Source organism: Oryzias melastigma, linkage group LG23 (genome assembly GCF_002922805.2).
Source record: "Oryzias melastigma strain HK-1 linkage group LG23, ASM292280v2, whole genome shotgun sequence".
Lineage (NCBI taxonomy): Eukaryota > Metazoa > Chordata > Actinopteri > Beloniformes > Adrianichthyidae > Oryzias > Oryzias melastigma.
The window spans coordinates 13,773,996-13,798,685 of record NC_050534.1 but is presented as its reverse complement, the minus strand read 5'-3'; the positions used below and the strand labels follow the sequence as shown (position 1 = coordinate 13,798,685).

The 24,690-nt window shown below is 36.1% G+C and overlaps 1 protein-coding gene across 2 annotated transcripts in view; it reads right to left on the bottom strand.

Moving 5' to 3' along the window:
• The window catches only part of iqsec3a (IQ motif and Sec7 domain ArfGEF 3a), a 123,834-nt gene that overhangs the window by 78,756 nt on the left and 20,388 nt on the right, over positions 1 to 24,690 (bottom strand). For both annotated transcript variants that reach the window (XM_024282370.2, XM_024282378.2), the window contains exon 2: positions 16,940 to 17,020. In XM_024282370.2, the coding sequence (XP_024138138.1) occupies positions 16,940 to 17,020 (81 nt within the window). The remainder of the gene's footprint in view (positions 1 to 16,939; positions 17,021 to 24,690) is intronic.

Sequence of the window (24,690 nt, the reverse complement as noted above, 5' to 3'; positions counted from 1 at the left end):
GTACTACGCTGTCAAATCTAGCTAAGCCTCTCACCTCTTACTCCTTCACTCCCACTCACTTTTATCCTTGTCATAGTCATCTTCTAATACACAGCAGACCGGGTAGCTTTGTCAGCAGATTCCCACCTCCTCTTCCTCTCCTCTTCCTCCCCTCCACGTCATTGCTTGCTGATGTGCCATCAGCGATCTGCAAAGGACAAGGACTCTACCTGGTGATGCATGCTGATCTGTAGTGTCACCAATATCCCCTAAAAAAACTGTGAGATCAACTTGTACTTTACTAGATCTAGGTGTAGCAAAATAAAATATTTAATATGTTTTCATGTTTATAAGTTATTAGTTGCCATAGAGCTTCTAGAGTTCAATAAACTGAATCAGGTAAACACTTCAACGGGAATGCAAATTTTTCAGGGTATAAGTCGCAGTTTTTTGCATTGTTTGGCCACAATAGAATTAGTTAGGATCAACTCCCATGTTCTGTTTTTTTTCTAATTTATTGTGATTTTTTTTTTGCTCCTGCTACTTATACTCTAGTGCGACTCATACTCCCTTATGACTTATACTCCAGTGTGACTTATACTCCAGTACGATTTATACTCCAGTACAACCTATACTCCAGTGCGACTTATACTCTAGTTCCACTTATACTCTAGTGCCACTTATACTCCAGTGTGACTTATAGTCTGGTGCAATTTATACTCTAGTGCCACATGTACTCTACTGCAACTTATACTCCAGTACACTTATACTCCAGTATGACTTATACTCCAGTACGATTTATACTCCAGTATGACTTCTACTCTAGTGCCACTTATACTCCAGTGTGTCTTATAGTTTGGTGTGACTTATACTCTAGAGCCACTTGTACTCTAGTGCAGTGTTTCCCAACCCTGGTCCTCAGGGCACACTTCTAATTATTTTATGCTTCCATTTCAAAATAAACTAATGAAAAATTGAAGGTACTTAAATTCAAAATTATATTTAGTCTTGCCTTTAATTTGTGCATTTGTATTATCATTTAAAAGTTTGTAATGCATCTCCATCCCACTGGAGTTTGACCCTCCTGAGCCCCACCGGCGATCCGAACGAGAGATGCTTTAATCACAGGTTAGTCACACAAAGAACATAGATACCAATCCTGGAAAATGATGCCGCCTCCTTTACTGTTGGCTCATATTGTCTTTTGTGTTCACCTCCACAAGGAGAAGTGTTACTGCAGCACATTCAAGGAGATGAGCTTTTGTCTAAGTGTGCAGAGGAGGACAATGGGTGCTCGGGGCGCACAGGATTAATAAGAAGGCCGACCATTAAAGATGGTAGGAGGGAAGAAAGGTGTGTTATCATTGCTTTGATTGTGTTTTTGTCATCTCCCAGATGTATAACAGAGACAATGAAAAGGAAAAAATAGGTGCTAAGCTAAACTATTTTACAGCAAAGCAATCAAAATGTGTAGGCTTATAGCTGGTGGTAACTACTGTAGAACGCAGGACTGAATGGAGGTACTTACAGAAAAAATGGAGTCAAATGTATTCAATTTCTTGTTCTTGCAGTGACTGTCAGCATTATTACTGTATAATATGCCATACGTTTGCATATTTCTGAGAATTTTTGCTGTAGCTTTGCCTCCAGGGACGAGTGAGCCAGTTCAGGAAAAGGACTAAAACCATTATTTAGCATGTTGTATATAGAAGTGGGAGGAAGTTCAGTCAGAATAATGCACGCATCAGTTCTTTAGTGAGTTTTGTCACAGTCCCAGTCAGCAAAGGATTTAAGCCATATTACATTTGGGATTAAGAATATACTTTTTGTTTAAATAAAGCAGAGACTAAGAAAATATTTTAAACTTGGACCTAAAACAGTCCAATCCTCAGGGCCCATCGAACTCTGTAAAGGCTGGAGGACGACAGTCAGAGAGGCAAGTAGAGTAACGAAAAGTTTTCAAAATGGGCCCAAAATACTTATGTTCTGAAACTATGTTCTAAAATATGATTTATCATTATTGGGCCGACTGTGGTGCAGCGGTTGGCCGGTCTAGCTCTGAATTGGACGGTCATAGGTTCGATTCCCGCCATGTGAAGAATTAACGAAAGGACAATGATTAAAAGGTTTGGACCTTCCAAGAAGGTAGTTAAGTGATCTAAAAATATTTAAAAATCACCATTGTCTTTGGGATTATAACTTTGGGATTGCATAAAGTTAGAACAACTCAAAAAATAAATAACAAACAATGCAGCTTATGTGTAAGGTTTGTATGGAAGCGTATTGTATCTAAAATGAAAAATAAAAGCTAATTATATAGTTTTCATGAGCACCTGTGGTTAGATCCTAACTTGTTTGTAGTTCTTTGCTTTTGTAGTTCTTAAAAAAGTTAGGACGAAAAAATTCTAAAAACTATTGGAATCGAAAACACAAACATTTACATCAAAAATACATTTTTTTTTTTACAGGACGTTAAATCAGAATCAAAATACATCAGATTTCTTTTTTAATACAATACACAAAAAAAATCTCCCGTTTGTTTCTAATCGGATACAAAAAACTAAATTAAGGCAAAAACAAACCAAAAATCAAAACCTTTTCATTTTTTTTTCTTTTTATTTTGGTTGTTTTATACTGGATATAATACAATAAATAAATAAAAATCTTAGAATAAAAACACCCGATTCTTTTTATTGAATGCAATTTGTTGAGTTATGACAAAAAACGCCTGTTTTTTTACATTTTTTTTTGTTTTATATTGGATACAATACACTAAATCAAAACAAAAAAATTGGAAAAATATCACAAATTTTTTTAATTGATTGCAATTTGCTAAACTATAACAAAAAATATTTTTTTTATTGAATGCAACATGTTAAATTAAATTGAAAAACACCCAATTTATGCTAAATTATAACAAAAACACCAGTTTTCTTAACAACAAAAAAATTAAAACAAAAACATCTGTATTTAGTTTTTTTTTATTGAATGCAATAAGCTAAATTGAAACTCAAAATTTAAGCATAAAACATCGGTTTTGTTTTCTGAAAGTAATACGCTAAATTAGAACGAAAAACACCCAATTTTTTAATTGCATTCGATAAGTTTGCAACTTTTACAATTTTATTAAATTGTAAAACACAATAAAAAATGAAATAAATCTTCGGATTACCTTGATATTTTTCTTAACTAAGTCAATATCCCTAAAACATTTGAAAGGGCATGTTCAAAAGCCCCGCTGCTTAATCAATATGTTTTACTTTTGTAAAATCTCCTCTGTAAAAAAGCTTCCTTCACATGGAGAGAGGCCCTCAGAGAAAGGTCGGATGTGCACGAATGCAGCAGAGTTTTCTCATTATGTCCACAAGCATTAGTAGAATTAAACCAATGAATGGCGCCTGGGATCATGCAACTGAGCATGTGCAGATCTGGTGACGCTTTTTCTGTGTTGTCTGTCTTGCATAAATCGGGCCTCAGGGTGAAAAGAAATTAGTCTGAGCATCAATTTAATTAGAAATTACTCGGAGCGCTCACACTCTCTAAAAGCCCTTTTCATTCATTCCCAGTGTTCCTTTTTTTTAAGATTTCAAATGAATTTAGGCAACTTGTGTCCCAGAGGAGAGAAAAACATTGGAACAAAAACTAACATGTGACCCTAGAGGACGATGACACTGACACGGCTCCATTGATTGGCTAAGAGGTGAATATCTGGAGGGTTAAACAAAATCACAACACAATGAAAAAAAACAAAAAATCTACCCTAAAACCCTCAGATTTTGTGCTTCTGCTTTTCCTCTTTTCCAATGACAACAGAACAGCGAGACGCCAAGGTTACCTATTTCAGCTCACGCTGTAAGATGTCCAAACGCCTCCATGGAGCCGGAGACGCAGACAGACGAGGATAAATATCACACTGACACACAAAGGTAAACAAAACTGTGACCGAGGACACAGAGTGTGAAATTTAATTTTCAGCTCTGAAGGTGAGACTGAACCTGGGCGCCGGCTAGCACTTTAACAAGCTAAGGTTCTATGTTCCGAAAGACTTTAATTAATAAAGAAAATCAGTGCAGAAAAATGCGGAATCAAACTGTGTGTGACATTTCCCTTTTTTAACAATGACTGAAAAGTTCACAATCACGTCTACAATCAGCAGCTTCAAAAGGTCAGTTGTAATGCTGTAATGCAGGGCAGGGGCGGACTTACCAATAGGGAGAGGCAGGCGGGTGCCTAGGGCCCCCAACACTCTGGTGCCCCTACGCAAACACTTAATTGTCTAAAATAATTTTTATGTTCAGTTAAAAAAAAAAAAAAATCACTCAAATCACTGAAATGGCATAATATGAAAGTGTTTCGTCCTTCCCCATCCCTCTGCGGTAATGGAACATTCCAGTCAGTAGCAAGTTAGCTAGCAGAGAATTTGATTTTCCTAGATTGGACGGTTTTCTGCCTAATTGAGCAGTTAAAATGTCAAAAATGTTTTACCTGCAATTATTTTATGTAAAAATTAGGGTTGGGAATCGATTAAAGAAAAAAATTAACTAATTAATCGCAAACCTGGAAAAAATTAATCGCGATTAATCGCTATAAATTTTTGTTTAGTCACAGTATTTGCCGACCACTTATTATCTGTGAATAATCACAATATGAAATCACGCACGAAACTCTACATTTAGAACATTTATTTTTAATTACTGCTGTCAATAAGGTGCAAAAAAAAATCAGATTAATCACACTCTTGTGTTGGAATTAATTGCAATTAATCACAATGTTTTTCCAGGTAAAATTTATTTATCTGGCCATAAGCGGGATCCATCACCTAAGTACTAGAACGTCCTGGCTTTCCACACTACATTTCCCAGAAGCCCCACAGCCGTATTCCATCTGGCTGCAGAAGAAAAATATGGCGCCAGAAAATGAATAGCCGGAAGCCCCTCCCCCTGCCGTAGCTGGCCGCAACTAAAATATTGTTTTACGCTTTCAACCTTTTTCCCTTTTTTTTCTCTTATTTTATCAACCCTTTTTTACGTTTTGTGAAATCAGATGCCAACTTTAGGCTTATCTGACTTTTAAGGAAAAATGAATATTTCCAAAAATAAAAAGCACTAAAACAGTTTTTTTCCTAATATTTCCAATATTTGTATTAGTATTTTCTGTTTTTCAATTTTATTAGCAACATTCTCGTAATGCAAGACAGCCGGTTATTGTATATTTTTTTGCAATAAATTCATATTTGGAAGAAAGATTCCTGTTTTTTTTCAATTAAATGCAAAATTTCTTTTATTTTGAAGTTGAAGGCTCCTCTTTGCAAACATTAGCTTTCCAATTTCCAATTTAATTTAGCAAAATAGCCAGTGGACATCAGTTGGATGTGGTGGGGAGAATCCCGTAGTTTTCTTAAAATAAAAGCTTTAGTAAGACTTTATAATAAGATTCCTGAACAAGCTTTATTAACACATTAACAGACATTAATAATGTGTTTATGGGATGTTAATTAGACTTTTATTAGTGTAATAAGTCGAATAAGGTTTAATAACATACTTAGTAAGAATTATTAACATTCAAGGACATATTAATAAACTTACAAGCTTAACAAATGTATTAACTATTTTTGACAACATCATATTGAGTGTTTTGTAGCACCTTTAGTTCCGTAATTTGTTCCATTTAAAATTAAAACTTTCATTAAGTTAATTTTTAATTTTACTCCACTTAAAAAATTTTAATTTAATAAGAACTATTATTTTTAAATGTAATAAATTACATAGCTTCTGTCAACTGATCCAATGTTTCACTTTTTAAATTTTAATCTGGTCACCAAGGTGAGTCCGTAGATCTAACGAAAGCAAAATAGCTTAAAAAACAGCTGCGTCATGGTTGACTGTTTCATACTCTCGACCAGTCGTGGTTTGTGGCCTTCCAACAGAATGAATCAATCATTTCTTATGACAGCTGCAATGCATCATGGCTGTCGTCCTCCCTGCAGAGGTAACCTCTACCTGTCTCCGGTTTAACAAAAGGACAGGAGCGCGTCCTGATTCAGCCCACTTCACTTCTCACTTGTACAACAGCATGACTCCGCTAATTACTGCAGTTTATTAATAATTCCAGTCATTAATTAGGGGAAAATGGGCTCTCAGGGAGATAACAAGTGAACTCATTTTCTGCAGGAATCATCACGATTCCATCCACTTGTTTTAATACTCAACCATTTTGTGATTTGTTCTGAACAGTGTTGCTCTTTTTCGAATATTTTTGGGAGATTTTAGCATTTCCTTTGCTAATTGTGAATAATAAACTAACGATTCCCAGTTTAATGAACGCCCCTCTGCATATGCATTTAACTTCTTCAACAAATCACACTTTAGATGCTCAGAAACGACCATTAAAAAGGAATCTGATTTGAGTCATGATGAAACTTCTTGGAGCTGCGCGCTAATTCCTTCTCTGACGAGCTCAATCGCAGATTGTGCGAGCTAATTAGCATAGGACGGCTAATTAAAGTGGCAGTATGTGAGTGTGCAAGTCATTTGTCAGAGGCGCCACAGGAGGACTAATTTAAAGGGGGCTTTAGATGCTGAGCAACGGAGCAGCCTTTCTGGGAGCCGGTGACGCAAAAGCAGACGGCTTGGCAGCAGTGATGTAGACGGGGGTCGGGCGCGATGCCAAAATGTGCGCTCCGAAATAAATTAAAAAAATACAATCAGTTTATTTATAAATAATCACAACGAAGGGTGTCTTAAGGGACTACACCAAAAGGCAAGAAAAGCTGAGCTATATTAGGAAAGCAAGTCCATCACCCCCTGAGATAGCCACAGGTCAAACATGACTCAGCAAAAAAAAAAGGAGGAACATCAACCGTGAATCCTCTGACTTTTTCTGTAAAAATAGGCCAGAAATTTTAATCTCCCACTCCAATTGTCTTTTGAACTATTTTAAATGTATTCCCAAAGATCCTTTAACAACTAAAAGAAATAAAAATAAAATTTGCTGAGTAAGGGTGCCCTTCATCTATCGGTTTAATGATCCATAACCACCGGGCAGTGGACCAGTACTGGTCCATGGAGGATATAATTAATTATAACTGTTTTTTTTCTTTAGAGTCTCAACCATAAACAGTACACAGAGAGAACTGGACTGATCGACCCCTCCCCCCTCGCGTTGCATATAGGAAGTACCTGATATTCCCAGAAAGCCAAAAATCTATGGAGCTAAATTGGGGTCTATATCATTTAAATCCCTAATAAAGCAAATTAAAAAAAAATATATTGGTGTTTGGCCCAAAAAAAAAAAAATGGAAACGTCCAAAACTTTTTGCAATCCTTAAATAAACGTAATTATTTTCAGCTTCAAATGTTCAATTTTTTAGGTTTCAAAACTCAAAATTTCTATTAGATTTTTTTTTCAGTTTCAACTCTTTGTGTTTCTTTTGTTTTTCTAAATCTGAAAATGTAGGTTTCAAGACTTTTGGCCCTGTTGTGGCACAATGGGGGGGGGGGCTAACACGACGTTTTAAGGATGCTAAATTCTACATTTTTGATGTTTTTTTTTTTAAATATGTTTTTGATGCTTGTATACGATGGCACTTTGAATGCCCTAGAACAGCGTTTCAGACGCGCATTTTGTACGCAATAAAACTCTGCTTTTTATGCAGACTATGATTTATGGTTCAGACTATGATAGCACAAACTAAACAGCAATTTTCTGAGTGTAATTATCACAATTCTCCGAGTCAGTGAATGCACCGCGACTGAAGTTACCATCCTCATCGATTTTGATTGGTGCTTCCTCGTCCCAACCCACCACAACAGGGCCAAAAGGTTTAAAACTGAAATTTTCAGTTTCAATAAAAAATAATAAAATAAAAAATGGAACATTTGAAGCTGAAAATAATTACATTTATTTTAGAATAGCAAAAAAGTTTTGGACATTTAACATTTTTTTGGGCCAAACACCAACACTTTTTCAGTTTGTTTTATTTGGGTTTCAAATAATATTGGCACCAATTTAGCTCCATAAAAATCCCATAGACTTCTATAGAGAAACAAACTATTTCAGTCATTCAGTTAGACAGAATAACCATTCTTGCTCTGGTGTCTCTGTTTAACAAGATCTTACTAAACCCTTTTTTTTCATAGTATAGTTTTTTTAATGGCAAGTTATTCAACTGGCCAATCAGATGCTTCAATAAGTGCCTGCTAGCCCATCTCAAACATTCAAAGCATTTTTATTGACAGATTCTCAGACCAATCACTGCTTACTCACATCATCTGGTCCCAAAATGCCAAAATCAGAGATATCCGTACCACAGAAAAATGGAGACTGAATTGAATTAATTTCATTGGAACCCGAAGTAAGCCATTTTCTGTTGGTGACATTATTGGTGACCTTATTTTGTCCATTTCTATTTATGGTCTCAACAATCTCTTAATTTGAAAAATCTTTTATTGTGAAACTTGATTTTCTCAGCTACACCTTCAAGCACTTGAACTGTAAAGTTTAGCTACATTATTCTGTAAAATTGGAACAGGATGTTACCAAAGTTTGATGTTCCACTGGTGTTATTATATGGCGGTATTATTAATATTAATAAAGTTTGAATAAGAATTAAGCTTAATTTTCTTTATATATGCCTCCATTTTGAGAGAAAGACATGATTAAAACACCAAAAACCCCATTTTGACAGTTGGGCACATTTATCTCAGAGTCTGTTGGACTCTCATCCATCGCATCAAAGGTCTGCTCTGTCAAACCAGCTTCCTCACAGAAAACATGAAGACATATGGACGCTCCTAAACTGAACTCGCCTGGTTTATATTTCAAAGTCTGCATGACATTTTGTTTAAGAAAGAACGAGCTGCAGCAGTCAATATATATATATATTTTCCTGTAGGCCAGTGCGTTCGCCTGTTTATCAACACTACCGAGTGGTTTCAATCCCTTTTTTAATAACTGATGAAGAGAAGCAAATCAAGATTCATGCTTTCAGCCTGAGTTTATCCTTCACTGATTATCTAATAATTTTAGGTGTTGTGTTGATCTGCTTCCTCTGGGCCTCCTCTGAGTGCCAGTCATTGAGTGCAGCTGCAACTTTCAAGGGTTTTGTGGGAGTTTAAGCTTCAGCTATACTGAGTGCTCTAGCAGCTATCTCTTTTTTTGTGTACAAGGAAAAAAAACCACAATATAACACAATAAATCTATACATATGAAGAGTTAGTCGTTTTAAAACGTGTGTGCTTGTGTAATACTTGATTAGTAACTTGTGTCTTCCTGTTTGTGTGTAACTTTGGATTTGTATGCATTATACTTGATTATTTGTATGCATTATACTTATGTTGTGTATGTGTAATATTTAATCTGGGTGTGCATAATACCTCATTTGTGTGTGTAAAATACTTCATTTGTGTATATAAAATACTTGTGTGTTCAAAATTGATTTGTAACTTGTTTCTTTTCTGTTTGTGTGTTGGATTTGTGTTTACGTAATACTTGACTTTTTGTGTGGATAATACATCATTTGTGTATGTATAATACTTCATTTAATTTGTATATGTATAATACTTCATTTGTGTATGTATAATACTTCATTTGTGTATGTATAATACTTTATTTAATTTGTATATGTATAATACTTCATTTGTGTATGTAAAATACTTCATTTGTGTATATAAAATACTTGTGTGTTCAAAATTGATTTGTAACTTGTTTCTTTTCTGTTTGTGTGTTGGATTTGTGTTTACGTAATACTTGACTTTTTGTGTGGATAATACATCATTTGTGTATGTATAATACTTCATTTAATTTGTATATGTATAATACTTCATTTGTGTATGTATAATACTTTATTTAATTTGTATATGTATAATACTTCATTTAATTTGTATATGTATAATACTTCATTTGTGTATGTATAATACTTCATTTGCATATGTATAATACTTCATTTGTATATGTATAATACTTCATGTGTATATGCATAATACTTAATTTGTATATGTATATTACTTCATTTGTGTGTGTATAATACTTTATTTGCATATGTATAATCCTTCATTTGTGTATGCATAATACTTCATTTGCGTGTGTATAATGCTTTATTTGTATTTTTATAATACTTCATTTGTATATGTATTATACTTCATTTGTATTTTTATAATACTTCATTTGTATATGTATTATACTTCATGTGTTTATGCATAACACTTTATTTGTATGTGTATAATACTTCATTTGTATATGTATTATACTTCATTTGCGTATGTATAATACTTCATTTGCGTATCTATAGTATTTAATTTGTATATGTATAATATTTCATTTGTTTATGTATAATACTTCATTTGTGTGTGTATAATACTTCATTTGTATATGTATAATACTTCATTTGTATATATATAATACTCTATTTGTATGTGTATAATACTTCATTTGTATATGCATAATACTTAATTTGTATGTGTATAATACTTCATTTGTATATGTATAATACTTCATTTGTATATGTATAATACTTCATTTGTATATATATAATACTTCATTTGTATATATATAATACTTAATTTGTATGTGTATAATACTTCATTTGTATATGTATAATACTTCATTTGTATATATATAATACTTCATTTGTATGTGTATAATACTTCATTTGTATATGCATAATACTTCATTTGTATGTGTATAATACTTCATTTGTATGTGTATAATACTTCATTTGTATATGCATAATACTTCATTTGTATGTGTATAATACTTCATTTGTATATGCATAATACTTCATTTGTATATGTATAATACTTCATTTGTGTGTGCATAATTCATTTGTAACTTGTGTCTTTCTATTTGTGTGTAACCTTGAAGTTTTGTTCACATAATACTTGATTTGTGTGTGTAAAATGCTCAATTTGTGTGTAACTTTGAATTGGTAACTTGTGTCTTTCTGTTTGTGTGGAATTTGTGTTTACCTAGATTTTTTTGTGTGCATAATACTTGATTTGTGTATCCTTAACACTTGATTTAATTAATTATTTATTGTTTTAATTATTAAATGTATTGTTTTAACTTTATATAATACTTTATTTTTAACTTGTACATTACATTTTGTTCATAACTGTGTTTTATTAGCAGCTGTGGATTTACATATACACTCAAATATCAAAAAGTTTTGACTACAAAATACAATTTGCGCACACACAACTTAAAACTACACTATCTTAAAACTAGCTACAAATTCAAAACATGCATTCAAATCTTTGAGTATTACACACCAATCCCCTGATACACACACAGACAAAACCACATTTACGCACAGATCAGAGTTACAAGTTCTCAAGGGGTTTAGAGACTGTTTTCATTTCTTCACATTTTTGTGTACAAGATGCGTTTAAATGCTGGATCATCAGAGTTTTCTTATCAGCCTTGACATTGGCATTTTTTCACTTTCTTAAAACAGTTATGTCCCAATAATTAAATATTCAAAAAAAATTTTGAGACTATTTTCTCTCCATACATGTCTGTCTCGTCCACTGGGAATGCTCCTGAGTGACTTTTAGGTCTTTTGCTGAGCCTTTCACTGTGCTTGAACATTCTAAAAAAGCATTTTCTTTCGTTTATTAGGTTTCTGTGGCCCGTGGTGTTGACTTCAGCACTTCTTTGTTTTGCTGCAAAGCAAAAAAAAATGGACTCTAGGTCCCCTATAGAGCTGTAAAAGTAACCACAGACCCCTGAGTGCAGCTGGGGCACACGGCTACAAGAGATGGAGCCCGCTACTAATTGAAAGGCTTTCACCATCCTGCACAATCATTTCTATCCATCTGTGATTATAGATGTGACTTTTTGATCCAGAATACAAATCCCTCAAAGACTCGAAACCCTCTAGTTTCTCCAGCGGGCTCGGCAAGAGTGTCCACAAAAGGTTTCTAGCCTCCTTGAGGTCCTCATTAAATGTGACAATAAAATCCCTTTCCAACCTAAAACTATCTCGACATCTAAATGGCGCCCGATCCAGCTTGTTTCCATCTCTTTAATTAGTCGGTTGAAGCCGTGATGACCGGTGCAAACCATGAGCTTCGATTCAGAACCTTTGAAAAAGCTTTGCTGTTGCCCTTTTGTGAGCTGACATCTCTGACACAGGCTTGGATTACTCTCAGTTGAACCAGGAAAGCAAATAAAATCAGCGATTGCGCGGAGGTTCAATGAGGTGTAGAAGACGTCATTCCATGCAGAAGCAGCAGCAGTGAGCAGTGGATGCTGGGATGTTTCTACGTCTTACTGAATTCATTTGTAGTTTGAAGCAGAGGAAGCATACCAATATATTTTTGTGCTGTTTTCGTTGACGGTACATGAGAACTGGACTGAGTGACCCCTTTGTAATCCAAACAGGAAGTACCTGCTGGTTCCAAGAAGCCAATATCCCATAGACTTCTATAGAGTCATTATATTTGTCAGAATAAATACCTTTTTTAACACAATCTTGCAAATTCAAATTTTTCCTATTTTTTTATGGAATGCAAACTATACACCGACCAATCGGGTGCCTCCATAAAAGTATGTGGTTTCATTGAAATTTCAATTTCCTCGAGCCCACTTCCAGTAAGCAGAAACATTAGCTCCCACCAACTCAGGCCAATCACTGCTTACTGATGATTTCTGGTTCCAACATGGCGACGTCCGTACCGTGAAAAATGGCCACTGAATTGCCTTCATTTTGTTGAAGCCTATTTTTTATGAGTGATGTCACACTCACTTGGTCCAGTTCTTATACACAGTCATTGGTTGCTTTGTGTCATTTTTAAAAAGATTTTATACTACGATCACAAATGCAACTGCCAACGTGCCATGGGAGGTCGAATCTTCAAGATTTTATGTCACACCCCGATTTTTTTCAAAAAGCGTTGGTGTGGTCATGAATGTAGACAACAACAGTCAGGCAGCCGTCAAATTATATATACTTTTATGTGTATCCCGAACCCTAACCGTACCCTATCTTGAACCCTAACCCTAACTCTTACCGTAACTGTAACCCTACCTTGAAACCGAACCATAACTCTTACTGTAACCGTAACCCTATCTTGAACCCTAACCCTTACCATAACCCTATCCTGAACCCAAACCATAACTCTTACTGTAACCATAACTCATACCGTAACCGTAACCCTATCTTGAACCCTAACCCTTACCATAACCCTATCCTGAACCCAAACCATAACTCTTACTGTAACCATAACTCTTACTGTAACCGTAACCCTATCTTGAACCCTAACCCTTACCATAACCCTATCCTGAACCCAAACCATAACTCTTACCGTAACCATAACTCATACCGTAACCGTAACCCTATCTTGAACCCGAACCATAACTCTTACCGTAAACATAACTCTTTCCGTAACCGCAACCCTATCTCGAGCCCTAACTCTTACCGTGACCCCATTTTGAACCCTAACCATAACTCTTACCATAACCGTAACCCTATCTTGAACCCTAACCATAACTCTTACCGTAACCGCAACCCTATCTTGAACCCAAAACATAACCCTTACTGTAACCCTATCTTGAATCCTAACCCTTACCGTAACCGTAATCCTATCTCAAACCCTAACCATAACTCTTATCGTAAACATAACTCTTACCGTAACCACAACCCTATCTCGAGCCCTAACTCTTACCGTAACCCTATCTTGAACCCTAAACATAACCCTTACTGTAACCCTATCTTAATCCTAACCCTTACCGTAACCGTAATCCTATCTCAAACCCTAACCATAACTCTTATCGTAAACATAACTCTTACCGTAACCACAACCCTATCTCGAGCCCTAACTCTTACCGTAACCCTATCTTGAACCCAAAACATAACCCTTACTGTAACCCTATCTTAATCCTAACCCTTACCGTAACCGTAATCCTATCTCGAACCCTAACCATAACTCTTACCGTAACCGTAACCCCCTTCTGTTTTCCTAACCCTTACCGTAACTATGACCCTATCTCAAACCCTAACCATAACTCTTACTGTAACCTTAACCCTCTCTTGAACCCCAACCATAACCCTTACCGTAACAGTCACCCTAAGTGTAAACCTGGTTCCAGTGTTTTTCTAGGGGAAGGGGTGAACTTTATTCAAAATTTGGTCGAGGGCTTCCTGCTAATGATTCTTTGGCACCAACTTGGGAACATGTTGTCTGTGGTCAGGTCCTCTTGGAAAAATTTGCATTGAGGTCTCCGCGCGATGGCACTTCGGGATATGTGACCGTAGTCTATAGTTAAACTTAATCACACATTGTGTTATTCAGAGTTTCAAGAAATTATCAGTTCAGAACATAAAATCCACATAGATCCAGAAATGCAGTACATTGGTAATTTTTTTGTCTTTTTTTTAGTAGCTTACTAACTTGATTTGGTGGCATAAATGTATCAATTTAAGGCCTTTTATTATTCAATGTTTCTCTCATATGGTGTTAGGACAAAGTAAAGCTGTTGCTGTATATGTGGCTTATCTACTGCAAGGCATGTGTGACACACGGGCACACACGCACAAAAATTGACACACACACACAACGGTGAGCTACAATATGTTCTGATCACTGCAAAGCCAAAACATGCAACATGATAAAACCTGTTTTTTTCACATGAACACAGATGCATTACATGTGTCAACAAGAAGGCTCAAGAGTTTCCAACATTGAATAGACCAAACAGTAGGTCACACTTCGATGCATTATGATAGTTTTTTCTTTTTTTTTACATACATCGGTATAACAACATACTCACATTTGCACATTTTGAACTCAATGTGACCACTTTGTGGAGACAAGCCCAGATGACGTGAGCATGAGTGAGGATGGATGCCATGAGGTGCAGGTGCCGTGTGGAAGTTATGTTGCTGGGATGTGGTGGTGGGAAAATGAGCAACAAATCACTGACAACAATGCGGAAATACAGAAATCAATCACAACAGAATACAGCTTTCCAAAGCAGGAACGACGCAACAAGAACCAAAAGAAGGAACAAAAACCACAAGCTGCTTTTTGTGTCGGCCCCAGAGGGTTCTGCTTTGAAGTGGTTTGCTTCACAGGTTAGCAGGGGGTGTTTTGAGGAGATGAAGGGCTTGATACGTCAGCAAGGACCTTCTTTGTGTGCATTGTTTGCTAAAGGTCCTTGAGTAAGCACAATCCCAAAAACAGCATTTATCTAATAATGGTTAATTTTATCATCTACATTGCAAAATTACATTTTTAGTCACTCCTTTAGAGGCTGTCCTGTAATAGTTTGAGTTAGCAAAATGCATGAGTTTTGAGTTTTTTCTGGTCATTTTTTCCCTTTCCGATACTGGTCAATATTGCCGATATCGATGCCGATATCAATATTTTTTGTAAATATTGTGGCTGTGATATGAACCAGAAAATTTCAATTGTTTTTTTGTAAGTTTCCTGTTTTTAAATTTCTAGGACAGTATTTTCAATTAAATGGTAATAATTAATTAAAAGCTGGGTTCTTTTTACAGATACAGAAAAGTTTCAAACAAGAGTGGAAATATCGATATCTGATCTCAATTTGAGATCGATAGTATCGATATTTTGGATCGATCCGCCCAGCTTTACTTTTAAATACGATTGTAGCCAAAATACAAAAACCAAAAACATAGTTTCTGCAGTAGTTTATTAGAAATTCGCCTTTGAGTTGTGGGCGAGACCACTTAAACGGAGTAAGCCTGCCCCTACTTCCCATCATCCATCAGTTTCCACTCTCTCCCACTAGCTTACAGCACCTTAAAACTCCAACCGAACATTTCCGATGATGTCCAGTTTTGAGTCAGATGTTAGCGCAGACGAGGAAAATGAAGAATCTAGTCGTCTACCAATAGATGTGGAGAAGGGACCTTGTGGCTTGCCGTAGTAGCTTCTAGAAGCTTTTTCCAACAATTTGAGTAAAGAATTACCCCGAAATGCATTTTTAAGATCAAATTTCTTCATAAATATCCACCATTGTGAGAAAAATAGAACAAAAACATGTTTTCAGGAGTTTAAGTTTTGATTTTTTTTCATTTACGGGGCGAGTTTTTATCCAAGAGGTATCTACATCCTGCTTTGTGGGGGGTTTGATGTACCACCAACAAGCTCACTAAGCAGTTTTGTAAAAGTTATAGCTACCAACAGCAAGAAAAAAAAATTGAGTCTAAATTGCTATTGATGCCTTATGGCTAGATGAACGCTATCATTTCCATTAGCCTTGGCATAAACAGTGCAAATGTGTAAACAAAGCTGTCCATTTTTACCACGAGGGGTATAATAATGCTCAAATCAAAACTATTTATAATTATTCTTTTTGTTCTTGTTGGTAGTTCCAGCACCTTCTATGATTTATTCTCAGAATCGCCTGTAGCCAACTAATAATCATGCAAATATAGAACCATCACACCAACTAATTATTGGCATTTTTTTTTATTATTATTGCTTGTGATTGTGGAGGCAAATTACCTCATTAAACTAACATTAGAACTTTTAAATTGCCTTAAAACTTTTGTTTTGAAAAATGAGATCATTTGCCATTTGTGTGGATGTTGCTGAAAGCTGACAGAAGAAGATAACAGTGTTATCATTAAGATATATTGATATTTTTTGAGGATTTTTTTCCAGACAAGACTCAAAACCCAAGCTGTTGTGTAAAATATAAAAACTCTACGGAGTGACTGCTCTGCTACCTTGGAGGCTGTCATCTTTGAATTAAGACTTCTGGGTAGTTTATTGCCACTACTGATGGAAACAAGTACAAGTGATACTATTGTAAACCACTTCATCTTAGACACCACTGCGAGGGTAGTTGTGTTGTGAAACTAATGGAGTTTTAAGAGGAGGCATGATAAGCAGCTGCAGCTGTGATTTAAAGAAAAAATTTGCTTACAAATAATAATAAAAAAAAGAATTACAATTGTGCAGATGTTAGCAGGATGTGATCGTCTTACCTGGGCACACATGCGGTGGAGGTTTCCCCTTCTGGGACCTCTGGAGCTGGGCAACAGAACTGGTGAAGGACTGTTTGGTTCCTGCATTAAAAATAAGAAAAAAAGGTGTTAAAAATATCAAAAAACACACAAAGATCATACTATATCTCTGTCGTGTAACTTGCAAGGGAATACACAATAATTTATAGGTCATAAAGTGAGATTAGCGATCGAATCGTATATAAATCAGCCAACAAAAGATTCTTCAACGATGTGGAAGAAGAAAGATGTACAGTGACGTAGAGCCATCTGCTATGAATCAGGAGCTGTTTTTGTATGTATACTACAGGGGTCTGCAACCTGCAGCTCCAGAGCCACATGTGGCTCTTTTATCTCTCCATGGCTGCTCTCTGGCTGAAGAAAGATAAAATAATAGTCATTTTCAAAAAATTTTGAGTTTAGCTTCTATTTTAGCAACATGCTAACGTTTTTTTGCTAGTTTGTTGTCTACTGGGGGTTTTAGGCTAATTTATACTTTAGCTTCTATTTTAACATGTTTTTGACTAATTAGTTTACTGAGGAATTTTTTGATAATTTGGAGTTTAGCTAATATTTTAGCAAAATGCTGATGTTCTTGGCTAATTTGTTATCTACTGAAGTTTTTGGGGGACAATTCTGAATTTAGCTTCTATTTTAGCAACATGCTAACGTTTTTATTTTGCTAGTTTGTTGTCTACTGGGGGTTTTAGGCTAATTTATACTTTAGCTTCTATTTTAACAACATGTTTTTGACCAATTAGTTTACTGAGGAATTTTTTGATAATTTGGAGTTTAGCTAATATTTTAGCAAAATGCTGATGTTCTCAGCAAATTTGTTATCTACTGAAGTTTTTGGGGGATAATTCAGAATTTAGCTTCTATTTTAGCAACATGCTAACATTTTTGACAAATTTAGTTTACTGAGGAATTTTAGGCTATTTTGGAGTTCAGCTAGTAATTAAGCAACAAGCTAGCTTTTTTTTGGCTAATTTGGCCTCTTGGAGTTTTGCTAATATTTTAGCCACATATGCTAACATTTTTGGCTAATTTGTTATCTTCTGGGGTTAGTAGGCTAATTAGAGTTTAGCTTTTATTTTAGCACCATGCTGATATTTTTGGCTGATTTAATTTACTGAGGAATATGCTAATTTGGAGTTTTATTCTAATTTGGAGCCATAATTTGGCCTCTACTAATGGTAAAAGATAAAAACATTTAAAAAAATCTAATTCTGAGACATGCAAGTTTCTTTTTATATTTTCGCTTTTGTTCAGGCTAAAAATATTTAAAATAATTCACATTTATTAAAAAAAAAATAAAACAAAAAAACAAACAAAAAGAAGGTCATGAATCCAAATCCAAATTTTTTTAAAGGCTAAAGTCAGACTATACGGCTCCTTTTAGGTTTCGATCAGTGGAAAACAAGCCGAAATGTCTATTTTACTGTTAAACATTGCCGACCCCTGGTATACTGTACTACAACCAATAGGTTTGATGGGTACTTTCAGTATGTGTCATTCAGGAACACGTATTTCAGCTCAAGGTTTTTGTGTCTGAAGTAAAAGCAGTATAATCCGGTTCATTTTCCACCAGCATTACCTAACACACCGTTGACTCACCTTTATAAAGAGCTGTTTTTTTGTTTGTTTGTTGTTATTTAAATAGGATTGTTAAAATATATATATATATTATATATATATATATATATATATATATTTATGTAGTTCCACTATTTTGACTTCTTCAATCTACAGCCGGAGTTGTTCTTAAAAAAAATTACATAACCTTATGTATTCAAGATTTAACAGCATGTTACATCAGCTCCAGCTACAGAAAAAAAAAAAATATATATATATATATATATATATATATAAACTACAGTCTATGCAGGGGTGTCAAACTCAAATTGCACAGCAGGTTACGGGCTGAACAGGACAAACATTGAATACTTAAAAAAAACAACGTTTAAAACGTAACTTTTTTAACATACATATGAAAACAAACAGACAGGTCTATTACTCCAGAATAAATCAAGCCAATCCCTGAATAACTTAAATCTTAAATAACTTAATCTGTCAAAATTGGGATGTTACAAGATAACATTGGGCCATTAATAATAATAATAATAATATAAAATGACACTTTGACATAGTCTTGTTGGGTCCAGATGACCCCACTCCCAACATATCTAAGATAGCACAAGGGTTACAAATGTGCGGGGATCTTAGGGATCTGGTTGAGACTATGCATAAATCACAAATAAGAGATAAATGTGCAGATGAAAAATATTTATCAAGCAGAATAAATATAAATCTTTAAGAATGTGACACACTAGTCAAGTGGTTTTTACGCTTTTCCAATTCCAGCTCATTATCTGATCATTTGTCTCCTTCCAGGTTTATCTCACGTCTGCATCGTCTGTCAATACTGATTTGATGTTGTCGGAGTGTATTTTGGTGTGACAGTTTTTGGATTACCGCAGCAGGAAGACGCAGCAGCAATACAGATTAACACAGACAAAAAAAAAACATTTTTACATTTGACAGTTTTGTTGCATGTCGTCAAGCAGAGCCACAAAAATTGGATGTTGGCACAGCTAGAAATCTTGAGCTAAAGTCTAAAACGTTTGAGAGAATAATCTGACACTTTGAAGTCATCACAGCTGTCCAAATTGTCACATGGATGACTGGTAGATTTAGATATTTTTCACTCCGGATCATTGGAGTTTCTGTCATTCTATAGAGAAAATAAACATTTATTGTGTAGTTCTGTCTTTTGTTCAGTTAACAAAACCAGTGGAAAAACCAACAAAATATCAGCACCACGTTTTTCTAATATGACCTTCATTAATGCATCTTGTGCGCCCTACAAGATATACACGGAGAGGGGTGAAAGTGGTGCTAAAATAAGAAGAGCGGGTATAAAATTTTTAACGTGCATGCGAGAAAGCTTTCCTTTCTCCTTCGGTTTACCCTCTCTCTTTCAAAGTGCCTCACATTTCAAACATCTTTCCTCCTCAGGATCAACCCCACTCGTCCGTCCTCTTTCTTCCTGTACCTTTAACACAGATTTTCCATCAGTCTGCGTGGCTCCCTTTCCAGCTGGTCCTACAGCCTTGGTGTCTTTTACGAAAAAAGGAATTTGCTCAATTATTCTTGCTGTCAGAGGATGCAGAGAGCTCTCCACAAGCATTCCTATCTCTAGAGTAGAACCTGAGGGAAAGACAAAGGCCAGAGAAGGCGTGAAGCAACAAATACATGCCTTGTCTTTTAGTTTCTAAAGGAGGTGACCTAATAAATGCAGGTATCTCATAATGGACTGCATCCTCAAAAAACAAAGCGGAAAGGTATGACAGCAAATTAACGGATTACTGCCAGAGCTGGACTGTTTCACACAGTTTTCCCCATCCATTTTCTATACCTGATTAGATCTCTTTTTGGGAGTCAGAGGGTTGCTGGAGCCTATCCCAATCACTGTAGGGTGAAGGCAGGTTACACTCTGGACGGGTGCAAGCCCATCACAGAAACAGAAAATGTTCACATTCACACCTTGGAACTATTTGGAGAGCAGAAACAAGGCAAAAAAAGGACTTCATGGCAACGAAAACGATTTTCTCACATCCAGTCTTTAGATTTAGAAACAGTTTGTTTCAAGCAATCAAAGCAAGAGTAATCGCTAGTTTGTCCGTCGCCTTTCTCCTGAGAAACAATCGTCAGAACCCAATGGAATTTAAATCCAGGGAAATCCCTTTAGATGTGAGGAATAACTGTGTTTTCCACGCTCTCCTTAGGAGCCTCCAAAGCCACAAAGGCCAAGTGAGCCTAATTCGCTTTAAAAGTGGTCAGAAAATTTAGACCCCAATGGGGTTGGTCCGCTGCTTCCGTGGCTTAGGTGGGCACTCACTGGGCTAGCTCGCTATGCTAGCCAGCCGCCTGGTGGACAGGTAGTGTGTTAGCGTGCTCAACTGCCCAGGGACCGACACATTTAAGCCAATGTGGGCAAACCAAAGTGCGGCCGCCATGGAAACTAAGGACGAACCCTATTGGGGTCCACATTTTCTGCCCACTTTTGAACTATACTGGGTTCACTTGGCCTTACTGGCTGGGCAGTAGCAGTTGCGCTAGCTTAGGTGCTAACAGCAGCAGCTCTAGGAATCATTTGTAATGAAGCAAGAATTACATTATTCGTTTTTGCTTGTTGTTCCAAGTCGTCCACTCTTCTCTCCAGATTATCGACCGCAGGCACAGAGTCGTCTGATCTATTCCAGAGTTCCATCAGAGGTGTTAGCTTAGCCTCAATTTCCACCAGTTAGCCTAGCTTGGATGTCTTCGAGTGCTCTCCCGATGGCGGCGATGTCAGATGTGTCCTGGTTTTTCCTTGGGTCAACTCTCTATGTTGCAAAAGTACTACTTTTTTCCATGAATTCTATTATAATTTAGGTTTAAGTTGCTTGAAGACAATGACGAGAGCTAAGAAGAAGTGTCCACCCTACACCTGGAAGCGGGGAATAAAAAACTATATGTGCTGTTGGAATATATATGCTTTTATTTAGTAGAAAGTTAATGTACAATTTATTATTTTTTTAATATTTTGGGGCTGGAGAACAGGACTGTTATCATTACTTGAGCGGCAGATCATGACATGAAACTTCTGAAATGTCAAGGAAATTAAATGTAATACCCCAATTCAACCTGTAGGGGGCAGCACACAGATGGGTTTTAGTTATATTTTTAAGATTCAAACATGTTTATTTTAATTTGTAAAAAAAATTGGCAATGACCAAAAGATAGCACTTTTATAGCCTCATTTATGAAGGTCAACAGCCAAAAACAGTTCATTTAAAGTTTGGTTACCCTTTAAGAAGATATGAGTCACTGGCCCCTAATTTGAAGAGAAAAACCTCAAAGGAGAGCAAACAGTTTGACCAAACTTTTATTCATCTTTTTCTGCTTTGATCTTCTCAGTTTTTTCTCTAACATTCGTCATCTCCTCACTTTATATTACTATCACCTTCAACCTTCTACCCAAACACGCCTGTCAAATTATTCATGAACAAGTCTCTACGGCAACAGATGCTGCTCGAGTCTGCTATCATGCCATGTATTTGAAGATTTCTTCACATTAAAACAAGCTCTGCTTTTCAAGGAACATTCAAGATGAACATTTTCTGATTGTTTAAATCACTTGACTAATTCATAATTATCCACACACTCATCTCCCATATTCAGGATTGTACGAATGTATTGTCTACAGTGCGTACAAATCATTGTCTATTGTTTAACCTGCCCAAAGACACTTTAAAAATATCCACCTTTTGGTTACTAAATGTTGGGTTCTCCCTGGTCTAAATAAGCCCTATGAAAAATCTATAAAAAATTTTTAGGATCTTCTGCATTTGAAAAGGAGACTAGAGAAAGACGTATGTAAAATGTTAGCAGTGCAGCTTTAGCTTCATCTGTTCATGTCTAGCAAATGTTTTACATTATAAAAATCATATTATGATTGAACTTTAACTCCATCAGAATTATATATTAGGAATTTCTGTCTTCAAAATCAGAAAATAATGAAAAACAAACAGAAAAAAACTATAATATTCAAAAAATCCTCTTTTTTTTTCATTTGTTGTTTTTTTTTTAATTTGTTTAAGAAATTAAGACAATGTGGTGACTTTAGAAATTAAGAACTTGTTTTTTAGAGTTCATTAACGAAACCAATGCACATGTGTAAGGGATATCCAAAGAAATTTTTAAAATTATTAAGGGATATAGACACAACCTAACGCTTGCTGGCCATTGTTCGACAAAATTTTAGATACACAATATCGGAAAACTACACTTTTGGTCAACTAATTTTGACAACATTTGACACACATTCCACCAGCTTAAATCTACAATGACCCCTGGAGTTTTGTTAAATTTTGACCTTGGAAAGACGCCGCCTTCTTGAATAAAAAAAAAAAAAAACTTTTTGAGGGATTTTTTTAGGGATTTTCTTCAATCCTCAAGTCCAGAAACTGATGACAGGAAACTATTTGGTGTGTCATCTGGTAGGAAGACAATATAAGCAGACACGATGGCTAAAGAAGAAGTTCAACATTGTTCCAAGTAAAATCTTGGCTAAAAAAAAGGATTAGTGAGAGGATAACAGAAATAAAGGTGTGTATTGGTTACCCTTTTTGAAGAACAAGGGAGAAATGCAGAGTTGTGGAAACTATAGAAGAATAAAGATAATGAGTCACACAATGAAGTCATGGGAAAGAGTAGAAGTAGCTGGACGGAGGTCAGAGGTTAGCATTTGTGAGCAGGAGTAGACTTTAATACTGAGGAAGACGACAAGAGATGTAATATTTGCTTTGAGGATGTCTCTGGAGAATTACAGAGAAGGGGCTTTGTTGTGATATATAGAATGACTATGACAGGATAAAGACAGAGGAGCTGTTGCTTGTACAAGGAAGTGTGTAGTGTTAGATAAATACATTAGAGTTGTTCAGGACTTTGATGAGAGCTTCAAGACAACGGTGAGTTCAAGGTGGAGGTGGGACTACACCAAAGATGAGCTTTGAAACCCTTTTTGTTTGCTGTGATAATGCATAGGATGACAAACGAGGTTAGACAGGAATCTCTGTGGGTCATAATGTTTGCAGATGACATTGTTATATGTAGTCAGACCTTGGAGCAGGTGGAGGAACATCTAGAGCAGGGATAGGCAACTTCAATCCTCGAAGGCAGGTGTGTCCAGCCAATTACAATATTCCAGATCAGTACATGTTGGAAAACATGCAGGAGTGCGGCCCTTGAGGCCTGGAATTGCCCATCCCTGATCGAGAGCGGTGAAATTTGCTCTAAAACGGGTAGACGTGAAATATCAACTATTGATAGAAAAGAGTATCTGTGTGTAAATAAGAGGTACTCAGGTGGAACAGTGAGGTTACAGGAAGAAGAGATGAAGAAGGTAGAGGACGTCAAGTACTCCCGAGCAATAGACAGTGTTGGGGATGAACCTCAGAAAGTTGGCAAGACAATGGACACATTCAGAGGAGGTACAATGGTTATGTTAGTAAAAAGATGTAGAGACTGGAGCTTCCAGCAAAGAGGTCTAGAGGAAGACTTAAACATTCTCTGGCCAATTTATTAGGCACATTTGTCCAACTGCTCGTTAACACAAATTGATAATCAGCCAATCACATGGCAGCAATTGAAAGTGTTTAGTCATGTAGACATGGTCAAGTAGTAGTTCAAAGTGAGCATCATAATGGAGAAGAAAAACGTTTAAGGTTTAAGTGTCTTTGAACATGGTTGTTGGTGCCAGACAGACTTGTCTGAGTATTCCAGAAACCGATGATCTACTGGGGTTTTCGCGCACAATCATGTCTAGGGTTTACAGAGAATGGTCAGAGAAAGAGAAAATATTCAGTGAGTGGCAGTTCTGTGGGCAGAAATGGCTTGTTGATGCCAGAGGTCAAAGGACAATGGTCAGACTGTCTGGATCCGGGTGTGGACACAAACGCAGGACGCAGGAGGTTCAAAAGGTCCTTCTTGTTTTGTTTGTTTTTCTGGGGTTTTTTTGTCTCGCAGCACTCGAAAAGGCACACAAGACAATCTGGCAACAAGCAGAAGGTGCACGCAGCTTATAACAGAAAGCAAGAAAATCAAACACAGGTGCATCTATCAAGAGTGCAGGAGAACCAGGTGCCGACAAAAGGAAGGAATCAACACCCCTGAAACGAGAGGACGGC